The 20,482-nt window shown below is 41.2% G+C and overlaps 1 protein-coding gene across 1 annotated transcript in view; it reads right to left on the reverse strand.

Moving 5' to 3' along the window:
* Positions 1–10,208, reverse strand: part of VSTM4 (V-set and transmembrane domain containing 4) — a 32,385-nt gene extending 22,177 nt beyond the window's left edge. Inside the window, exons 1-2 of the mRNA XM_027880472.1 lie at positions 10,124–10,208; positions 4,331–4,729 (exon numbers count right to left, since the gene is read on the reverse strand). Coding sequence (XP_027736273.1) covers positions 4,331–4,729; positions 10,124–10,178 — 454 coding nt within the window. The 5' untranslated portion in view covers positions 10,179–10,208. The remainder of the gene's footprint in view (positions 1–4,330; positions 4,730–10,123) is intronic.
* Between the last annotated feature and the right edge of the window lie 10,274 nt (positions 10,209–20,482).

A 20,482-nucleotide genomic window follows, 5' to 3' on the forward strand; every position in this document is an offset into this window, starting at 1 on the left:
CAGCCACATCAGGCACAGCTCTTCTAGAAAAACAGGGAAGTCGTTCTAGCAATGTTTGGCACCAAAGTAAACTCTGCCAACACACTGACGACACAAAGCTGAGAGGAGTGGCTGCCACCCCAGAGTGTTGCACAGCCCTTCAGAAGGACCCTGACAGGTCCTTAACCATCTTAAATTCAACAAAGGCAAATCCAGGGTCCTGCACCTGGGGAAGAATAACCCTGTGCATCAGTGCAGTGCTGTGTCCAGTTCTGGGCTCCTCAGTACATGAGAGACATGGAGCTCATGGATCAGGTTGGTTGCCTCAGCAGAGGGCAACAAAGATGGCTGAAGGACAGGAGCATCTCTCTCACAAAGAAAGGCTGAGGGAGCTGGGCCTGTTCAGCCTCAAGAAGAGATGACTGACAGAGAACCTCATCAATGTAAGTCTCTGAAGGGAGAGTGTCAAAAGGATAGAGCAAGGCTCTAATCAGTTGTGCCAAGCAATAGGACAAGAGGCAACAGGCAGAAACCGATGCACAGGAAGGGATGTGAGGTCTAGGGCTAAGTCAGTGGATACAGAACTTTTAGGATTTATGAAATTGTTCAGTTGTGATGGGAAGCTCATCCTGAATACTTTAACAAATCTATTAATTTGTTTCATGAAAGCATCACCTGTGTAGATTTTTGGCAAGCATTTCAGAATAAATTCCCAGGAAAAAAAAAGAGGGGGTTGTTCATTTTGAGGGAAAAAAAGTCTTGCATTCCTGTATTTTACTATGTTTTTACTGCTATAAAATGTCACATGCAACTAATTTTTAACAGAACTCAGACTTTCTTCTGTGGCAAATTCTGACACATAAGCTTCCCAAGACAGGTTGTTGTGATCTGCTTGATTTTGTTGTCCATGCTAATAAGATTATAGTTGGACTGTCTAATTTTCCATGTTTTCCCCCCAACAGGGGTAGTCTCTTCTCTTGGATTGTAAACCATTTGGAATATGTATTGCTCTTCCTAAGAGATGCGCAGTACCCTGAGGAATTACCTGACTGGAAATCATGGTTTGGAGGTGCTGCATATTGTTCTGAGAAGACTACTCATTATTTTGAGTTTTCTGATAGGAAGAGAGTGGGAGAACATTTTTCTGATGTCTCTTTTTTTTTTTTTTTTTTTTTTTTTTTTTTTTTTTTTTTTTTTTTTTTTTTTTTTTTTTTTTTGTCTCAAATAAATTGTTTTCTGATGTATTCTGTACTATAAGAAAGACCACTAATTTGGTTTTAGGCTAACATTGACCACACAAGCCCAGGGAAGGAGAAAGTGCCTTTGGTAAAATGATGAAACATTCGCCTTAGCTTTGAGAGGGGATGCTGCTGAGGCTGAGGGGGCTGAAGTAGAAAACGGTTCTTGGCAACATCAGCACATGGATTTCTCCTGGCTTTACTGACAAGATTTAACAATAGCCTTGTTATAAATCCTATTTGATGTCTTGTATTCACCACATCTAAAGGGGCAAACTGCAACAGTTCAAATTTCAGCTGGACCTACTGAAAGCACTGCAAAGTACTGTGGTTGACTCCATCTCCATCAATGAGGCTTCTTTTCTGAAGAAATGTATTCTGTCCCTAAAGTAAAAGCCAGATATGTAGCTAAACTTTTAACTGCCATCACTAGACATTAAGGAACTGTAGCCTGTAACTCAATTATTTTTCCACAACTCCAGTATGTGTATTTGTATAAATTTATGTGTTTCAACAAAATAGACTTGCAACTTCTTGTTTTGCCTACACAAATTTATGCCTGCAAACTTGCTAGCAAATAACAAAATCTCAATATAAATTAATAGCAGTAGATACAACAGATCCAGCCATCAGCTTGCTTCCAGAGCAAGTTACATCCTGAAGAAGCAGAAAGACCCTTTTCTTTTCTGTCTGGAAACTTCTGTCTTGCACAGTGACCTCTTCATCTTGTGTGAACTAAAGAAAAAAAAGGGACTACGCTATTTCTACACCCACTTGATGTGTAAAGTTTCGAGAAATTTGCCTGGTGCTTTAGCAGAAAGATACTATTTTGAATTTCGGGTTAACTCCAGACACATTAACTGGAACAAAATGTTAGGCAACAGCAACTGTGATATGTTGGAACACTGTTACCTTATTTGATAAAGCACAAGCAGTACAATTTAAGTATCCAAATACTTCAGGCAATTTGTATTGCTCCTTTTGTTGCATCCTGGATCTAACTGTAACGTAAGTAAATCCCTTTGCAATAAAAAGTATAACTGATCATAATATAAAATACAAAATGTGTTTGGAATAAAATTTCCTTGAAAAGCCCAAGTGTTACTATTAGGAAAATTGGAAACTTTATCACTACTTGGAAAAGAGTTGCCTTCCCTCCCAAGTGGAGCAAGTTCTGTACACTCACAGTGCATTAGCAGAATGCTAGTAAAGTCCTTTGTTTCCAGTAAAGTGGCTTTAAGCAGTAAAACAGTTGCTATGGCATTTAAAGATATGTCATTTTTCCAATATTGTTTGGTATCTTTAATCTGGATTTAGAATTAGAATAAATGCCTTTTCAGGAGGCCAGGGTGGTTGTGGTGTTTTCCTCAGATCCCCACAGGGCATACTGTTGGTATACTCTACAGGTCGGCCAACCTTCTCCCTTGTCTCAGCCTTCCTGCTCTGCTTTGGGTCACATTTAAAGCAGAGAGAAGTAATACAGCTGAGCAGACAGTGTGAAAATTATGAAGTCATGAGTCTCAAATCCCTACCCTGATTATGTATTTGTAACTCATACTAGAAATCAGGGCCAAATAATATTTAAGGACTGGACCGAAAAGTTACAAATTTCCTTCTCTGCAATGGCTAAATTGATTCAAACCCCACACTTTAGCTATGAAGAGCAATTAGATATTTCTACATTATAATTAGCAATGGCCTGAAAAGCTATGAAAGATGCAGAGTAGCTTTTTGTGAGGAGAGGTATGACAGGGGGTGTAACAACATTTTATACTGGTTTTTCTTCTGCTGCCACTTACTTGGAACATGCCATTCTCTTTCCAAACACTCCTGACAAATCCATATGTTTCACTATAGGCTTTTAGGAACTTACATCATTCAGTGAATGAGACAACACTCTTAACTGCTGTCTGGCATTATCTCTAGAGTTGACCCTTCAGTAAATCAACTTTTCTGTTTATAAAGCCACAAGTGAGGGGAAGTTCGCCAGCTAACACTAATGGCCTGGAGTCTGTTCTCTAAATCCAGTTTCACCCATCTCTAAAAGCGTGGGTGTAGTGGCTTAAGATTTGAGATGACCCATCCCAAAGAGATGGATCATTTTCAACTTGGTTCACATACATCACTCATTGCTGGTCATTTTATCCGCAGTTCAATACCAGCAGGCTGGTCAATGTTTTTTTAGCTCTGCTTTCTGGCTACAAGTGGTATAAACAATAGTACAGAAGTGATACTAGAAGTGCTACTTACCAACTGCTGCTAGACTAGAACTAAGAGCAAGGGAAGTAACAAGAGAGAGAGGCAAAACAGACCTAAAATATAATAAAATATATAAAATATAATAAAATAAATAAAATATAATGCTTCTATTTCTGACAGACCCACTGCATATTCTTCAGAAAATAAGTTAATTTCTCTCCTATTTCTGTCTCTCTGTATTTAAATAGCAATGGCCAGGACAGCTGACCCAAACCGATCAAAGGGATATTCCCTACCATATGATGTCTGCTCAGCAATAAAAGCTAAGAAGGGGTGGGAAGGAGGGCAGTCATTATTAGACATTTGTCTCTAGAGCAACTGCTTTGTGTGCTGAAGCCCTGCTTCCCAGAAAGTCGCTGGACATCACCTGCTGATGGGAAATTCTTTTGTTTTTCCTGTGCTTCTGTGCAGTGCCTTTGCTTTTGCTTTATTAAACTGCTTTTCTCTTGACCTGTGAGTGGTTTTTTTTTCATCTCATTTTCTCCCCTTCCTGTCATGCTGAGGAGGGGAGTGATGGAGTAGCTTGGTGGGCACCTGGTGTCCAGCCAAGGTCAACCCACCAGAAACCTGTTGCTGAATGGAAAGGAGTTTTAATTACTGCTATTCTGATAAAAGGTAATGGAAATAGACTATCTTCTACCAACCTTCTCACTTCTTCACATTTTATTATGGGCCAAATAATGTTTAAATTGTAATGAGTAAGTAAAGAAGTTGAGTGCTAGGTTTTCTTCTCATACCCACAGTTTACACTTAAATATAATGTAAGTTCAAATGTCTAATGGATGAAATTGCAAGAAAAAAAAGGGATCACAGGACAAGAAAAAATTATAGACTTGAAATCAGTAGCCTCTCACCTCTTATTTCAGTAGCTGCTGTGCCATTTGACCATGCTGTCCACTTATTCCTATGTTTGCCGATTTCCTGGACTTTGCATATGTAACGTCCTTGATCTGTTTGCTGGAGACTTAAAATAAGAAATTTGTACATAGTTCCATATTTCTCTTTAAGAAGATGAAGTCTTTGCTTATGGAAATTATGAGTATAATTTCCATAATACTGGACAGAGCCAAACTTTGTCATTTTGATCATCAGATGCTCCTGGGTAGGTGATGCAGCAAAGACCCACCGCACAGCCAGCAAATTGTCTGTCTTTCTCTTTTGAGAAATGTGGCAATAAAGGGTAGCATTATCTCCCTCAAAGTATCGCACTGTTGGCCCAGGAGAGACTGTCACATTTAAAGCCTCACAAACATCTGTAAAGAAAAGAAAAGATGATGAGAATCCTCCATACTGGCACAACAGCACCCCAGTCTTTCCCCGCATGCAAGCCCACAGCAGATAAACTGATGGTATCTGTTTAGTGTGCAGCAATTTAATGAGCTTGTATAACTTGAAATCATCTGCTTCTCTGTGAATATTAAAGATGGTATGAGCCCTCCTTCAGTGAGTCTGCTCTAGTATTCTTGCTGTAACTTATCAGTAACACAGGGCTAATGTGGAGGCTTTGCTATTGTCATAGGATCGAACTTCATGCAATCCTTCATCAGTCTGAACAAATGTTGATCTAAAACTCTCCTGGAGTAAGAGCCAAGAATGGCTCTTTTCCATGACCGGCTCTTCTGACAACTTGCATCCTTCTTAGGACTTCCAGGCTAAATCACAGAATCACAGAATATGCTAAGCTGGAAGAGACCCACAAGAATGCTTTCAATAGCCAGTTTGTGCCCATTTATTCCTCTGCCAACTTTAAGTTGAAATAGTGTTTTCTTCTCTCAGCTTGCTTCCTGACTCTATATAGAAAGTAATTATCTGGTGTCTCAGCCTTCCTTCGCTTTGTTGAGCTAAAGAAGCCAAGCTCTGTTAGTCTCTTCCAGTACATAGTGTCTTCCTTTCCCTATTCACCTTAGCAGCCCTTCTCTGCATTGGTTACAGTTCAAATTTTGGGGTTGTTTGTAATAATTTTAAACTTTTTAATGTCAGTGACTGCAACTATAGTCAGTGTCTGGAAAGAAGTTTTCCCATGTCCTATGGAATACTCACAGTATTTCTCAGATTTGACTGGGATATACCTTACTTGCTACATCCCAGAATTATGTTGTCCTTTTTCATGACACTTCCACATGTGATTATACAACAGTTTATAAATAAATAGCTTACTTGGGTGTTTTCCCTTCTTTGTCATTTGTGGTTCAGTTCCTAGTATATCAAAGAAATTCTTACTAATCCTCAAGTACGTGACTTTGCTTTACTGACTTCTGCTCTACTCCTGTTATCCCATCCTCAGTTTTTCCTATGTGCTATCCTTGCCTTTTGCTGATTTGATAAGGTCACAATTTCAACATGTATGCTTCCATCTACTTCTTTTAGACATCATTTGCGCAAACCTTCCATCATACCGTTCCATAAATGATCACTGAAAGAGCACTGAACTCCCTATATGCTACAGTTCCCCATGACCTCTGTTTTATGTAACATTCTCCTTGTCATAATTAAATGGTCATTTGAAACCTGGGCTAAATCTGTCAGATTAGTCCTTCTGACTACAATGCAAGTTAATCTGACATTATTTGCATGATAAAATATGACATGAGATCATATCGGGACAAATTATTATTTCATTGTTCCATTAATTTCTGATTCTTGTCTTTAATGTTCTTCATCACGAACCTCACTTAGACCAATTGTTTGCCTCTTGCTTTACTTCCAACAACAGGTGAAGGTTGAAAGAAGTGTCCACAGCTGTTCATTAGAGGAAGATTTTCCTTTCCTGACCTAACTGATTTATACTGGACTGACTTTCTGAGCCAGGGGAATCAACACTCATTTTATTTCCTTCCTAATGTACATTAAGAATGTCCTTATTAGTCATATCAGAGACTGATCTATTTTTGACCACTGGTGTATTGTGGCAATGTGTTCCCTACATGATTTGTAATGTGTAATCTACCGGTCTGAGGGCATCCACCAGAGAGAGAACCATATTTCAGCAGTGAGCAAGCACTCCCTGCAGTGCACTCTGTAAAGCATGAAATGTCCTCCAAACTGTGAACATTAAGCTTCCTGATATGTGAATACTGTACTCAAATACTGATGAGAATTTCAACTCTGAGAGAATGATTTTTTCATTTCTGGACACTTTTCTAGCACATTAGCAAGCAACATTTTAACAAAGGGGATGTGCATTTTGGCAGAGACTCTTGTCTGACATCATCTCCTGAAACACAAACACATATTTATCTTCAAAATAAGCAAGTAAAGTATTTCCATTCTATTTCTGAAGGACTGTTGTAGGCAGAGATACTGGTTTTATGGCCCCAGTGAAGCTGTGAAATGAAGCAGTGAATTGTGTCACCTTACATAAAGTAAATCCACTAAATTAAAGAAGTTACATTGCAACTGTTCAAGAAGAACTCTCAAAATGAACAGTATAATAATTATTTTTGTGTCATTTCAATAGAAAGCTCTACTGAATAGTGTGTATTTTCCAAGTAGATATTATTTTATTTATGAAGGAGAAAACAAGTTGTATAAAGAACAGTTTGGGTTTTTTAAAAAAATCTCTTTAGGAAACTACAGCTAAGCATGGCTGAAATTATTGACAAAATTATCTGTCCTTGATGTTTGTGTCTGTAATTCATGCAAACGCCAAAGGAAGAGGTCATTTTGGATTGCAGAAAGCACACAAGTAGAACACAATGCTAAAATTTAAAATTAAGGTTGAATCCCACCAAAAACTTTCTAGGCACGAAAATTCTGTTATTACTTGCTGGTGTTACCTGACCTTAGTTCTTCATTGGCAGATGTGAAGCCCATAAATGGCTGTCTTTGCCATCAAAATAAGATTAAATTTTGAAGGTTGTGCTGCTTAGTAAATAAGGAGTAAGTTTAGAATTCAACACTTTTTGGAGTCCTTATGCAATAAATGTTTAATAAATCATTTATAAAATTATATTTTGGGTAAATGAAAAACGCAGACCTTTTCCTACTGAAATTATGAGCATGTCATGAAAACTGTAAAGAAAAACAATTATGTCATTTTCCTGACATGTGAACTTCTGGTTTGAAAAAGCTGGCTAGGAGTAATTGTGAAATAGAGTTCCAAAATAAAAGGCAAAAGAATCATTGCTTAATTTGAAACTAGGTGGAACATAGTGCCAAAATGTACCCAAGAGAAAATACAGAGGAAGTCAGATATGGTGATGATGGAAGCCTCTGCAAGAAGATAAAGAAGCATTGTATGTGGAGTCTCTGATCCCTTTCTAGCTGTTTACACTCATACAAATATCAGTATTTTATATCTAAGGCTTCTACTTTTTCTCTGAGGACATGCCTTTTTATATGGACATATCAAATTTTGCATCCTTCATGTTTGATCAGTAGAACCCCATCTCCTTATCTTCCTTCTGTGGCTGCTATTGGTGCAGCCGCACAAGTGCAGCAATGGGGACAGTTTTGGAAATCTCCTGATGCCTTTACCATGCTATCACCTCATGTTGAACAGGGCCAGGCGATGCTTTATATAAAACAGAAAACCAGAATCCATCTGACTTTATTTTCCCACTGCCATTGAAGTAGGAACAGTGATTCCTACTTTTAGGAGAATAGAGTTTATATATCTCTTATGAGGAAAGGAAAACCCTCTTCAGGACTCTCAGACAGTCATGGATATATTCCTTCTGTCCTTAGCAGGCACTGATCAGTCTCAGCATGAGGTTTACCCTTGTAATGGGTTCCTTGCCAAGAATAGGAGACTTCTCCACAACTTGAAAGCAGGCTTGTGTGCCAACAGAGCACTGAATATCTAGGCTTCAGACTGCTGTTTCAAGTGAGGAATTGCTGTTTTCCTTCTCCTGCCTTCTCAATATAGCATGATGTAGCTGCTCAGGTGGAGCTCACCACAAGAGTTTTAGTTTTGTTTCTGCTTGGAAAGGGAAACTATTTATAGAAAGGGGGAGGAGAGTGAGTCAAAGATTTGAGGATTTCTTTGCAGTGTGCTTAGTCATCAAACATGTCTCTCCTTTTTGCAAGCAGCTTAGCTGCCCCCATCCCAACCTTTTAGCTGTCTGCTTCTTTGGTACCCTCCACCTGCGTGTCTCACTAGCCTGAGGGGAGTCAGACTGCTGACTAAGTTCTGTCTTAAAAAATCCTACTATTTTGCAAATTGTCCACTTCTGCTTAGACCAGTTCAATTCCAAGAATTAGCTAGATCCGGACTTTGCTGTCTGCCGTATCACACAGCAAAACACTTTCACAGCACTGCCAGCAGTACCAAACTATACTTCTAGCAGCCAGAAACTTGTTTATTCCAGGGCTAGAACAGTGGCAAAGGTCTTAAAGTCACTGTTTGGTTCTTACATGTGGTGAGCAGTTTCAGTGTGGCTGTGTTTCTGTGGGACAACCCCAGTTACTTCAAGTGGAGATACGGATGGAATTGCTCCTGTGCACAATTGCTCCTAATCCAGGTTTACTGTTGTTTATAGGCCACTCTTCCTTCCTCCATGGAGACCAACGGGCAGAATATACAACCAGCCCTTCAGGACTGGGAGGACTGATAGTCCTGGGATGCCACTGGGATGGTTCCCTTCTGATCTCAAATTTGCACGACCACAAGCAAATGGGATGGGTTTTATCTGTGTTGTAGTTTGTTCTAAGAAGCTATGCTACTGTCAAAGCCTGCTTTATTTTGATTTCTCTACAATTAAAAAGTAAAAAGAGCAGATGAGCCAGGAAGAGCTCTTTGTTTAAATGAAAATAATTAGGAGCTGGCTAGCGAGAGCACCAACTGTTCTCAGTTAACAGATCTGTCTTCAAGTTTCACAACTCAGAGACTCCCCCTCGGAGAAAGCTTCTGCATTGACTAAAGATGGACTTGAACCAAACATCTGCCTCCACCATCTCCTGCCCTTTTGTGGTGAAGATTCACATTCAACTCTTTCATTAACCTTGAAGGAGTAGGGCTTCCCCACCCCTCTAACCTCACCGCATCTGGAAGTTCAGCTACAGGCTCTGTGTCCGTTTTGCAGCTTCAGGACACACATGCTGTCCAATGCACCTTTGGTTTTGGAAGCATAAAGGTCTAATGTGGAGGAGGTTTTTTTTACAAGAGACCTACGGGTTGCATTTCCACCTGATGCCTAGGGGATCGGGGCACCTGTGTAAAAAAGCAACCTCAAACCCCGCTTTGTCTCGGCTTTGCCTGACATAGAAGACGGACGAGGACCCATCTCCACGAACTTATGCATGGAAAGGGTGTTCTTTTCTAAAAAGGATCGGGTCGCCGTGCCGAAGCGCTGCTGCGGGGAGTCCGGGAAAGTGGCGGCAGAGCGAGGTCGGGACCGGCGGGGCGGGGGTCGGCGAAGGGGCGCCCCTCCCGGCCGTGCTCCCCAAGGAACGCTGAGCCCCTGTCCCGCCGCCCGAGCCCCAGCGCTGCCCCAGCCCCTCCCCGGTGCGGGCGGCGGGGGGACCCGGACCGGGACCGGGACTCGGGACCGAGACTCGGACCCGGAGGGCGCTCCGCGGCGCGCAGGGGCGGCGGTGCTCCCAGGGGAGCCCTGGGGCTCGCCGGGGGCCCAGGGGAGGCTGCCCAGTCTCGGGCGGGGGTTGCCGGGGCTGGGCGCTCGCCGATAAGCACCCGCTGTGTCGCTTACCTGGGGCTGGAGCCGTGGCCAGCAGGGCGGCCAGCGCCGTGGCCAGGAGGGGCATGGCCCGCGGGGCGCTGGGTCCCGTCCCGTCCCTCTCTGACGAGCTGCCTCCCTCCTCTCCTCCCGGGCCTCTCGCCTCTTCCCAGCCCGGTCCTCCCTTCTCCCCCTTGCTTTTCATCTCCTCCCCTTTCTCCTCCTTTTTTTTTTTTTTTTTTTTCCTCTCTCTTCCTTCCCTCCGCACTCCTTGACGCTTCCCACTGTCCTGCCTCCCATTCAACTCCCCTCTTTTTCTCGCCTCCTTTCCCTGTCATTTCTCTCCACCTGTGCCTATGGGGTGGCACTAGGGTTAGACAGGGATGCTCCATCTCTAGCCTCCGTGATCCCCCGCCCCGTCCACAAACACACTCTGCCCAGAAGACTCGGATCTGTGTCCATGGGAAACAGGAAACTCCCTCCCTCCTGGAGCACAGAAAACTTCTCTACCAGCAGGTGAGGTAGCCCAGTAACTGGAGGCTGTGGGGTTGAGTGCTGGGACAGGAAGGCCGTACTAAGCATTCTCTCAGCTTTCCTCGAGGTGTTGGAAATTTTGCAGGCCCTCATACTTGTTCCACTCATCCCACTCCCTAACTAGAACAGGACAACCATTCTCTCACTGTTTTGAGTTAAGGATGTCTCCCTTTCCGTGGGCTCTGTTGGTGGCAGTGTGGAACAGGGAACTCAGGCAGGCAGGAGTGTCCCACCAGCAGGCATGAGGATGAATGCTGTAGAGTGTTTAAGACACCTGTGCCAGGACACTGTGCGCAGGCCTCCGGTGTTTGCCCTGTGCTGTGACACCACATCTACTGACCACTGGTATTCACTCCCTCTCTAAAGAAGTCCTAAATAATTTGATACAGCACCTTAAGGTGCATCACCCCAAGGTTATTGTCCTTGTCTTGCAAAATGGTCCTACAGTGCTAGGCCAGAAAGGACAAGGGAAGTTGTCACCTTGCAATCTATTCTGGCCTTTCCCCTGTGCTGCTTTTGAAGTGTTTAACACTTGAAAGCCTACATCCCCAGAGACATGGATTTAATACTTTCACCAGCATGTATGATGGGTTAAGACTGATTATATATTCAGGTTGCATCAAGCGTGGATGATACGAACACTTTGGCATTCCTGCTTCCCTGTATAGAGCAATTAGTACAGATTTAGCTACTCCACCCTTCTCCTAGTAATCACTTAGACAGGATAATACATGTCTGCTTTTAAGCATCACAGATAATTTAGCATGTGCTAAATCTGATCCTTATGAGACTGAACACTGCCTTTAAAATGTTACTATTCTTTTCCTCCAGAGACAGACTTTTGTGACCATACAGCAAAGACTCCTCACAAGAGAATGACAGGTCTGGATTATGCACAGAGCAATCAGCAGATTTGAGGAAGCAGAAGGAGTTGTTAAAAGTTATACTGCCTGGGGAGCTAATTAAAATTTATAGATTTGAATCTACTCCTTTTAACACAGCAAAGGGAAATCCTATCAAAGAGATAAGGTAATGCAAAACCAAACAGACATATTCATCAAAAAACTCTACCAGCAATTATTTACTTTGATGGTCCTGATAGAAACACCATTTCAGGAAGTTCTTGGACTGCTGACTGAAAGGAAACCAGTGATGACTGATTTTGCATACTCTTTTCCAAAGCATCTGCTGCTTGCCATTGTTTGAGAAAAGATAGTAGTCTGGATGGACATTTTATACCTTCTCGTGTAATTCTGCTAGGCTCAGTCATGCCTCTCTCTCTCCATGTCTCTCATAAATTCCTTCAGTCTGCTAATCTCTTAATGGGGTGTACAAAATTCTGGTGCAAAGGTATCAATAAGGGCTGCCTAAGCTGTCATGTAAGTGCCTAGGCCCTACAGAGCTGAAAGATGCACCACAAGAATCAGTATCAATGTTTGTTGTTGTTCGTCAATTACTGTTTGCACTAACAATTCCTTTAATTGCGTCAAGAACCCTAATGGGCTTCGGGACAGAGATCAATTAAATAGTGAGAAGGTTTCATATAATTTATTTGACTATGATAGAAGACAGAAGAAGAGTCAGAGGCATACCTGGACTTTTGAAATCTCTTGTGCCTGACAGTTTACTGAAAACATATTCTTTCTGTTTTGCAGCTTGTGATCTCTGTACTTTAAACAGTTCCCTGTGTGTTCAGGGTTTTTGTGTAGAACCATTTTGTTTGTTTCTCCCACTCTGAACGTTCTTTAATAACATAAGAACAAAAATAGTTATTCTTAAAGGGATATTTATTCTAAAGTTTCGAATGTACCTTTAAAAGTGGCTTGGGCTGAAAATTTTTTTGACTTTTCCTTTCATAAATAAGCTCAGGTGAAACTGCCCTTTTAGGTTTTTCACCAAGGGAGACCTTTTCTTTGCACAGCTTGGAACAAGACTGTAAGCTTCTGTGCATAGGTCTCTGCCTTGTCACTAAAATGTCCCTCCAGCAGCATCCATTAGGAAACCCAGCACCTAACGTACCCAAATAAATCTACATTTTGCCAGTCTCTTGGGATATACTTATGAGCCAGACAGCACTAGTCAGATGAGTGAGCTGTGGAGAAACATAGACTTCTGACCTCTCATCTTTCCAGATTTAATGCTGACTTGTTGGATGATTTTATGCAAATAGGTTGTAACCTCTGTGCTGCAGATGGGTGATCTGTAACTTTCCTTTGTGCCTGGATTGGAAGGGTTTGCAGCATCAAGGGTTGCAACTACATGATTTGCATTACTTCAATGATAAAATCTTCCATCCATTCCACCCACTTTTTGTAGCTATTTCTGCTTTTTTAAAACGTTTATTCAATATTTTTTGTGCCTCTTACCTGACACCCTGACAGTTTTACCCATGCACTAAAAATCCCAAAGGCCAAATGAACATGCAGTACAACTTTTTTCTCCCACAGGCTGGGTGCACAGCTCTGTCTGCAACCCAGTGCACCTCCCTTAGCTGCTCTGGAAGTGCACTGACGCACGCGAGTGGAGCCTCTGACCCGCAGGATATGGCTTTCTCAGCTCTGGCAGCACGTATGTGGCCTCATTTCCTGCTGAATGGGTCTGCTCTGACGAGAAAAGTGCCTAATCAGCACTCTGGTGCAGCTGACACAGCTCAGACTGACTGTTCGCCAGAGCCTGGAGCCCCTCGCTCCCTGGGGCTGTGTTATTGAAATCATCAGCCTCAGTCGCTCTGGGTGAGACCTGCTGTGCAAATCCCTTTTGCCTCTCTACAAAGTCACATCTGTCAGGAGAGGTAACCACAGCCTCTTGGCTTTTGCTTCCTGTCCTCCCTCCCTGGCTGCTATTCTTATCCTGCTTTCTTTCTTTGAAAAGTCTTAATTGCACCCACAAATCTGTCTCCAGAATCTGCTGTGGGATTCCTGCGAGTGGAATTGTGTCTTTCCCGTATTGGAGTGTGGCAGAGAGACACAGTGGCATCCACTGCAACTCACACAGGGCTGCTTTGGCTGTTTTCTAGCACTCGGGAAAAGGTCTTTGCAAGGCTGCAACTTCTGCCATGTGTTGATGGGCTTGGGTGGGCCTGCTTTCATACCTGGGATGCTGTTCTGAGTGATGTATGGGAGTTTGCTACCCACCTGCAGCAGTAACCTGTGTCTCTAACCTTTTCATCTTTACTTGAACTGATCAGGGCAACTACAGCTTATCACCTTCCCACACTTCATCCAGGCAGCATTCAAAGATGCTGCCCTGCCTGCCTGAAACTTGTAATTGGAGACATGAGTTACGGCTGAGTCTTCTTCAGAATCCAGCAGCTTCAGAATCCCATGGCCCAAGGAATCCTAACTAAAAATGAATTTTTGTGATTAGAGATGAATAAGATCCAAACTGATTCATGTTGCCAAGATCCAAACTGATTCATGTTGCCAAACATGGAGGTATTCGGATCTGTATCCAAACTTTCCCCTTCCTTTAATGGGCTAAGTTACCTTTGAACTGTAACAGTCCAGAGTTTCTGAACAATATGGTTTAGGAATAAAAACTCTGTCCCTGTATTTTTCCATGGCTATTTTGTGGACTGACATGTCAGAAATATTGTTTTGTGGATCCAGCTCCATGTTAACAGGAAAAACACATTAGATCTTCCAAAATGTAAGCATCGTGCTTTTTAGGTCTCTGAATGTCATGCAATGTTTACACTGTGTTTGGGGTTTTGATGCTATTGCCATTTATTTCTGTCTCGTTGGCAAATTGCTGGATAGGGTGATGTTGTTGACTGCAGATTTCCTTTTTCCCAGTGTAAAGTGTCCTTCTTCCATTCTCTTTTTCTTTGAGGGTTATGAATAAATGATACTGTTATATCTGGGTAGGATCTGAGGTTTTGTGGCTGTGGTGCAGCCATACTTCCATGAATAAGTGAAATCCTTACTACTGATGCTATATTGTATTTTTTGTTTTCTCTTTCTTCAAATGAGAACACTTTTTTTTTGTTCAGAAAACTTGCTTTTGCTACTACTTTTATGATTATGTTTGGGACTGCACAAAAGCACAGGGGATTTAGTATGTTTTTCTTAGCTTTTGCTTCAAGTTTGGTCGTTCCAATTTTCAGGGCACTGCTAATCCTGAAAAAATTAAGATTTGCACATGTTTTGCAAGAGTATTTGGAGACTCTGTCTGTGTAATTCCTGCATAATTAGGTGCGTGCAAGAGTTGAAACCTTATTAGGTCTTGCTGCACATTATCACGTACAAAGACATAATTTCAGCTTCATCTAGTGGTATATAGCAGTGTCATTTGAGGACCACTAAAAAGTCCATTGCTGCTCCAGTTCTGTTCTCCAAAAACATCAAAATGTCACTCTCAGCTGGCTTTATTTCTGGCAGTAGGTGAGCAAATGTCATGCTAAGATGGATTTCTAAGGCCTTTCAGTGCATTAATATGTTCTGGCTATGCATTCTCATTAGGCACCTGTCCCAGTTACAACATTACTGACAGTACTTTGAGCTACCCACTGTGAGCCTGCTGATCCCACTGTGCCCAGCTCAGAGAGGGCATGGACTGCAGAACCACACCATCAGTGAGAGTTGCCCTAACAATGCACCGTGCCATCACCTGTTTTGGCTTGCCTTCCTCTCCAAATAAGTATTGCTGCCAGGTTTGGGGAAGAACAAGTCTCTCCTGAAGACCACAGGGTTGTGGTTTACCTACCAAGTCTCCTGTTTCATGGAAATTGGTCTGTGATTTCCACACAGTCTGTGCTGGCATCATATTTAAATCTTTGTGTCCATAATTTGCCTCTGGCTCTTCAGTCTAAGAGACTGATGGATATAAGAATTACTCTGCTGAGACAAGGCAATGATCCATCTAACTCAGTGCCCTCTTTCTGACCGTGGCAGTTAGCAAGTACTTAAGGACAGGGCAAACACACAGTTCTGTGTTCCCAGGAGACTTTGCCAGCTTCATATGGTTTGCAGTGTGCGCTGTCTCAGCAAGATGTATTTCAGAGCCTCACTGATCAGACCCACGTTATGTGCTCCTTTGTCACCTTGTTCTGGGCTGAAGAGACAGATGTTTGCCTGTGCATTCCTTCTTCGTGGACACGAGGGCTACGTGGCTCCCATTGTACTGGATGTGGCCCTGATAGGAATAAAGCTTGATGGCTACAGAGGGAGAACTTTTTAAGGTGAAGCTGATCATGACACAATCACTGCACCCACATAGGAACACTCCAACAGCCGCTGCTGTCAGCTGGTGCTACGTGGAAAGTCACACTACAAAAAGCAGTGAACTAAAACCAGAAGGTATAGTGTACTTGTACCACATTTGTTAGGTTATGTTTGGATTTATTGTCTTAAGTTTTTGAAGTCTCTTCAACAAATTTTCCAAAATAGCAAATTTAGTGTCGGTGTATCTTAAGAATAAAGGCTTCCACATAAATTCCTTTGACATATCTGCTTCTGTTCAGACCAGAAATATTACAAGAAATGCACCCCTTGCCTGCACCTTGTATTCCTGATCTGCTCTTACCCAATCACCTGGATTGAGAAAGATGGAGATAGTTTCCAAGCAGAGAAATTAGTGGTTGTAGAATGCAGTGTTTCCATGAAGGTGAATTTAAGGGGGAGATGTGGATGAGATATCAACCAAAACTGCTCAAGTATTGCTCCTAACTGATATTACATGCTTTATTCCCATGCATTAGTTATTCCTACATGTACAACTTGCCTTTTCCAGGAAGTCTGCTTGAAAAATTGACTGTGAAGCTTGTACTAACTCTGTTATTTAACAAGCAGAACCAAATTACTCTCTGCACTTTAAAAACTAAATTGCTAACAACTCACCTGTGGAAAGAGCTGAAGTACACATCTGGAACACAACTACAAACTTGTAAAAACATATGCACTAACTGTGAGGATACACTGAAAAACTGGGCTTACTCAGTAAGGGCTGGGAAGTGTAATAAATCTCCAGGTGTAAGGAAAGGGAATAAACCATCTATGTCCACTGACATTAGAATGGGAAACTGCAGATCTATATTGCAGGAAGCAATATTAGTTATTAAAAAATGCTTTCTAATCATGAGGTTAGTTAAGGGCTGGAATAGGAAGGTAAAGAGCCCTCCTTGTAAGAAGTTTTAAAATATAGATTACACAAACATTTGTCAGAAAGGGTCTAAGTGTACCGGATCAGATTTTCAGAAGGATGTTAGGCTAAATGAGATCGGAAGAGCTCATCTAGCCCTGTTTTCTTTGAGATTGTTTTATTCTCTCTGTATATTATCTCCCTTAGTAGAAATACTAAATCCTTGAACATGCCACAGAAAAGCCATTTAAGCTCTTCACATCCCAAGGAACAACAACATTTTGTCTCTGACCTACTTTGTCCCTTTCAGACACAGATAGCATCTTGCCCTCTTATCTCCATTTTTTACCATGCCTCCCAGGACTTTTTTCTGTTTCTGCTTTTCTTAAGCTTGGATAATAAATCCTGTGACTCTGTACTTTGCATTTTTTGAAACATTCCATGCTGAAAACAAAGTACCCACACACATACAGCACAGAGTTTGTTGTCAGAAAAGCAGGGAATCCTTCCCTAACCTCAGGAATGTCCCTGGAAGATGTGCTTGCCTTTTGCTCTGCTGTCAGGAATGGTGTTGCTATACTTCGGCTGCTGCTAAATTTTAAATGGATTCTTTAAACTTAAAAATAGAAGTAAAAACCTGCTGTTTCTTAAGGAATTCTTTCAGGTCTTTACCAGAGACTGTTTAATGAGGAAACTTTGGTTAAATTTTGTATGCTATACAGATATATCAGTGGTCAAACTTTGACCTCTGAGCTTCAGGAGGAGTTATGGATGAGACAAGTGTTTCTGTTTCCTGCAGAGCGGTGAAATAATGAACAACTATCTATCCAAATATTCAGCAGGTCTGTGAACTGCTTAAAAAGTTACCTCACTTGTGTTTCTAAGATGATCTCTCTGAAGAATTTTTGTCCCAACTTTGAATAACAAAATATATGACTTTCATGTCCTTCAAATATTGAATATTTTAGAATAGATTATCTTTCATGTTGTAGATGAGGACATATGTGCCTCAATAATGCATTTAAGTGAAAAATAGGCTGATACTGTAGCAAGTTAAAGGCATCTCTTTCATATAGCTGTCAGGAACTGGATCATTTTCTTTCCTTTAAAGGTAAAAATAAGGAGGCAAAGAAGTGCTTTATCTGTTCTTTTTAGAAATACAGAAGTTCAGGTGCCATTTATTAAATGATTATTTGCAAAGAATATGAAAGAAGCTGTATCTCACATGCTGTACATACCATATGCTTGGATGGATCCCTTAACCAAACACAGACATTTTTCTTAGCAGTGTTGTGGCCACGAGGATAAGATGTAGGATTGCCATATCACCAAATCAGCTTGTATTTCTTCTGTCTGAAAATTTGCCCTGTATAAACTCTCATATATAACACTACATTTTAAAAAAAAAAAAAAAAAAAAAAAAAAGGATTTGATCTTTTTTTCCCTGCATTCCTCTCCTTAAATGAGAACGCAATAGACAAAGTTCCTTGTTTATCTCCTAAAGCAGGGAGAAGACAACTGCTTCAACAGCAGGCCTTAGAAAGGCACCAGATTATTTGCATTGTTTGATGGAAGAGGAGAGGTCCTGACCCATTAAAAATTAGTGATTTTGATGTGGTGAAGTAGCAGCCAGATCCATTTTGACTGTGTCCTGTCTGATTTGCTGGTTCCATGGCTACGTGGAACAATAGTCTGTGCAGGGCAGCATGGACGTGGGCAGAATTACAAGTGAGCATCCGTCAAATTCCTCTGTGCAATGCTAAAAGTGTTTTTCCTCTGCACTTTCTAAATGACAAAAAACCTGTGTAAATTATTCTCTATGCCTTGGGCTAGACAGCTTTGAACTTAGGATTCTACCCTGGAAACATGAAAAATTATTTTTCTCACCCATGAAGGTATTAAAAGTTTATTTAAGTCAGATGTTGGCAAAGCTACGTGGGATGGTTAGTTTGTTTGTTTGTTTTAAACTCTCCTTGAAGAGCCCATGCATAGAATATTTCTACTACTCTGATGCTTAAAGTCTCTCAGAAGTTACTAACAGTAGGAGTGGGGGTTTCTGATGGGGATTGCTGATGAAGACTGCCAATACGCAGTAGCAGAGGTGCTACAGCAATGTGAACATTAAAATGGGACATTTTAAAAATGCCAGATATTAAAAAACTGAGGAAATTGCCAGCAAAGTTTACAGTAGCAATGCTGGGAGCAACATCAGAGGTGATACAAGTCAACTCATACCAACAGGCCAAGTATCCATGACTTCATGTGTCTACTGAATCTCAGTAGCTGCAGCAGGTTGAGGGCTTTTCCTGTGGCTTAGGGATGCGTTGGAAGCAGATAGGAAAGATGGGTGTCATATATTTATTTTCCACCGTGGTGATATACTACATCCTTGAGAAGGTGGTCCATGACCGCTTCATCCACTTTTTACTTTTGGGATCCGGAAGGAGAAAATGGAAAGGGGGGATGGGGTTGTCAGAAGCTGAAACCCACAAGACTAAAATCAATGCATCATTTTTAGGTGAAGCACCTCATGTTCTCAAAAAAAATCCTTCCTTGATCAAGGCTAGGATCACTCCAGAGGCATAGTCAACAACTCTGTGTTGCATTTTATGGCTCTGTGGGATTATATGTAGAAAAACAATACAATTTTATCAAATGTGTGTTGTCCAGAGCAGACAGTGACAAAGACCTTCCAGCTGGGAGTTACTGTTGAAGGGTGTCCCATGCCTGAGGTTGACTTCACCAGGCTAATGATGGGCTCAAAGGCTTGTGTGTGCTTGAGTGGTTTTGGAGAGACAGAAATAGAAAGGAGGAGGATTCAGCTCCTTCTCTGGGACCCACAATAGACACCACGCTGATCTCTTAGGGAAATCTGTATTTGAACCGAGGTAACCTCCAAAGTTTAATAAGATGGGTGAGTGAAGCATCAAAATTCTGCTTGAATTGCATATAAGGTGTATTAGTATCTTGTTAGATGTCTGCTGGTGATTCTGTTCTTGAAGTCTGATTTGTTTTTGTTATACAGACTTCTCAATGAAAAGGCAGTCAACGATTTGACTGAAAAGAAAAGCTAGCCATAAAGTAAATTACCAGCGTTAAATAACCATAATATGAGCCACGGTATATGCAAGTAATCTTAAAAAAAGGAGTATTTGAACATTGCTCCGAAGAAAAAAGATTGTAAGGGAAAAAAGAAAGCAGGATACTATCTTTTAAAAATAATAGCACACAATGCAAGATCCAAAATGTTCCATAATTATTTGTGGTATAGCCTCAGGGTAAAGAAATATCATTAAAAAGAAGTAATTTGACTGAAGCTGAAGTTCATAACATTTCATTTGCCCATTGCAAATTCATACCATCAAAACACAGCTTTCTGATAATACTCAGAGACTGTCTCTGCTTCTTTTGATCTGTTAGCATGTAATAAATATACTTTCCTTCTCTGACACTGAACTTAGGAAAGTAAATAAAATCAAAACCATACTTAAAGCACTGACTTACAGAAAACATTATGCTTATATAAATGCCAAAGGCATATGTTATATTAGTCATTATAATTAAAATAATACACACATCTGGTTTACAATGAAATGTGAGTAATGTGTCACTAATTACTACCATCTGTAGTTCTTTCTAGCTATATATTTCCATTTTAAAATGCTGCACATTCTGTGGATTAATAAAATGTGCAAAAGCAGATTTCTAGTTTAAATTTAAGAATTACAATACTTGGAGCCATACTTTGAATTTACTTATATCACTATTTGTCATCAGGGA

The sequence above is a fragment of the Empidonax traillii genome, unplaced genomic scaffold (assembly GCF_003031625.1).
Source record: "Empidonax traillii isolate 1590-97213 ecotype Southwest subspecies unplaced genomic scaffold, ASM303162v1 scaffold70:size1330859, whole genome shotgun sequence".
In the NCBI taxonomy this organism is placed as follows: domain Eukaryota; kingdom Metazoa; phylum Chordata; class Aves; order Passeriformes; family Tyrannidae; genus Empidonax; species Empidonax traillii.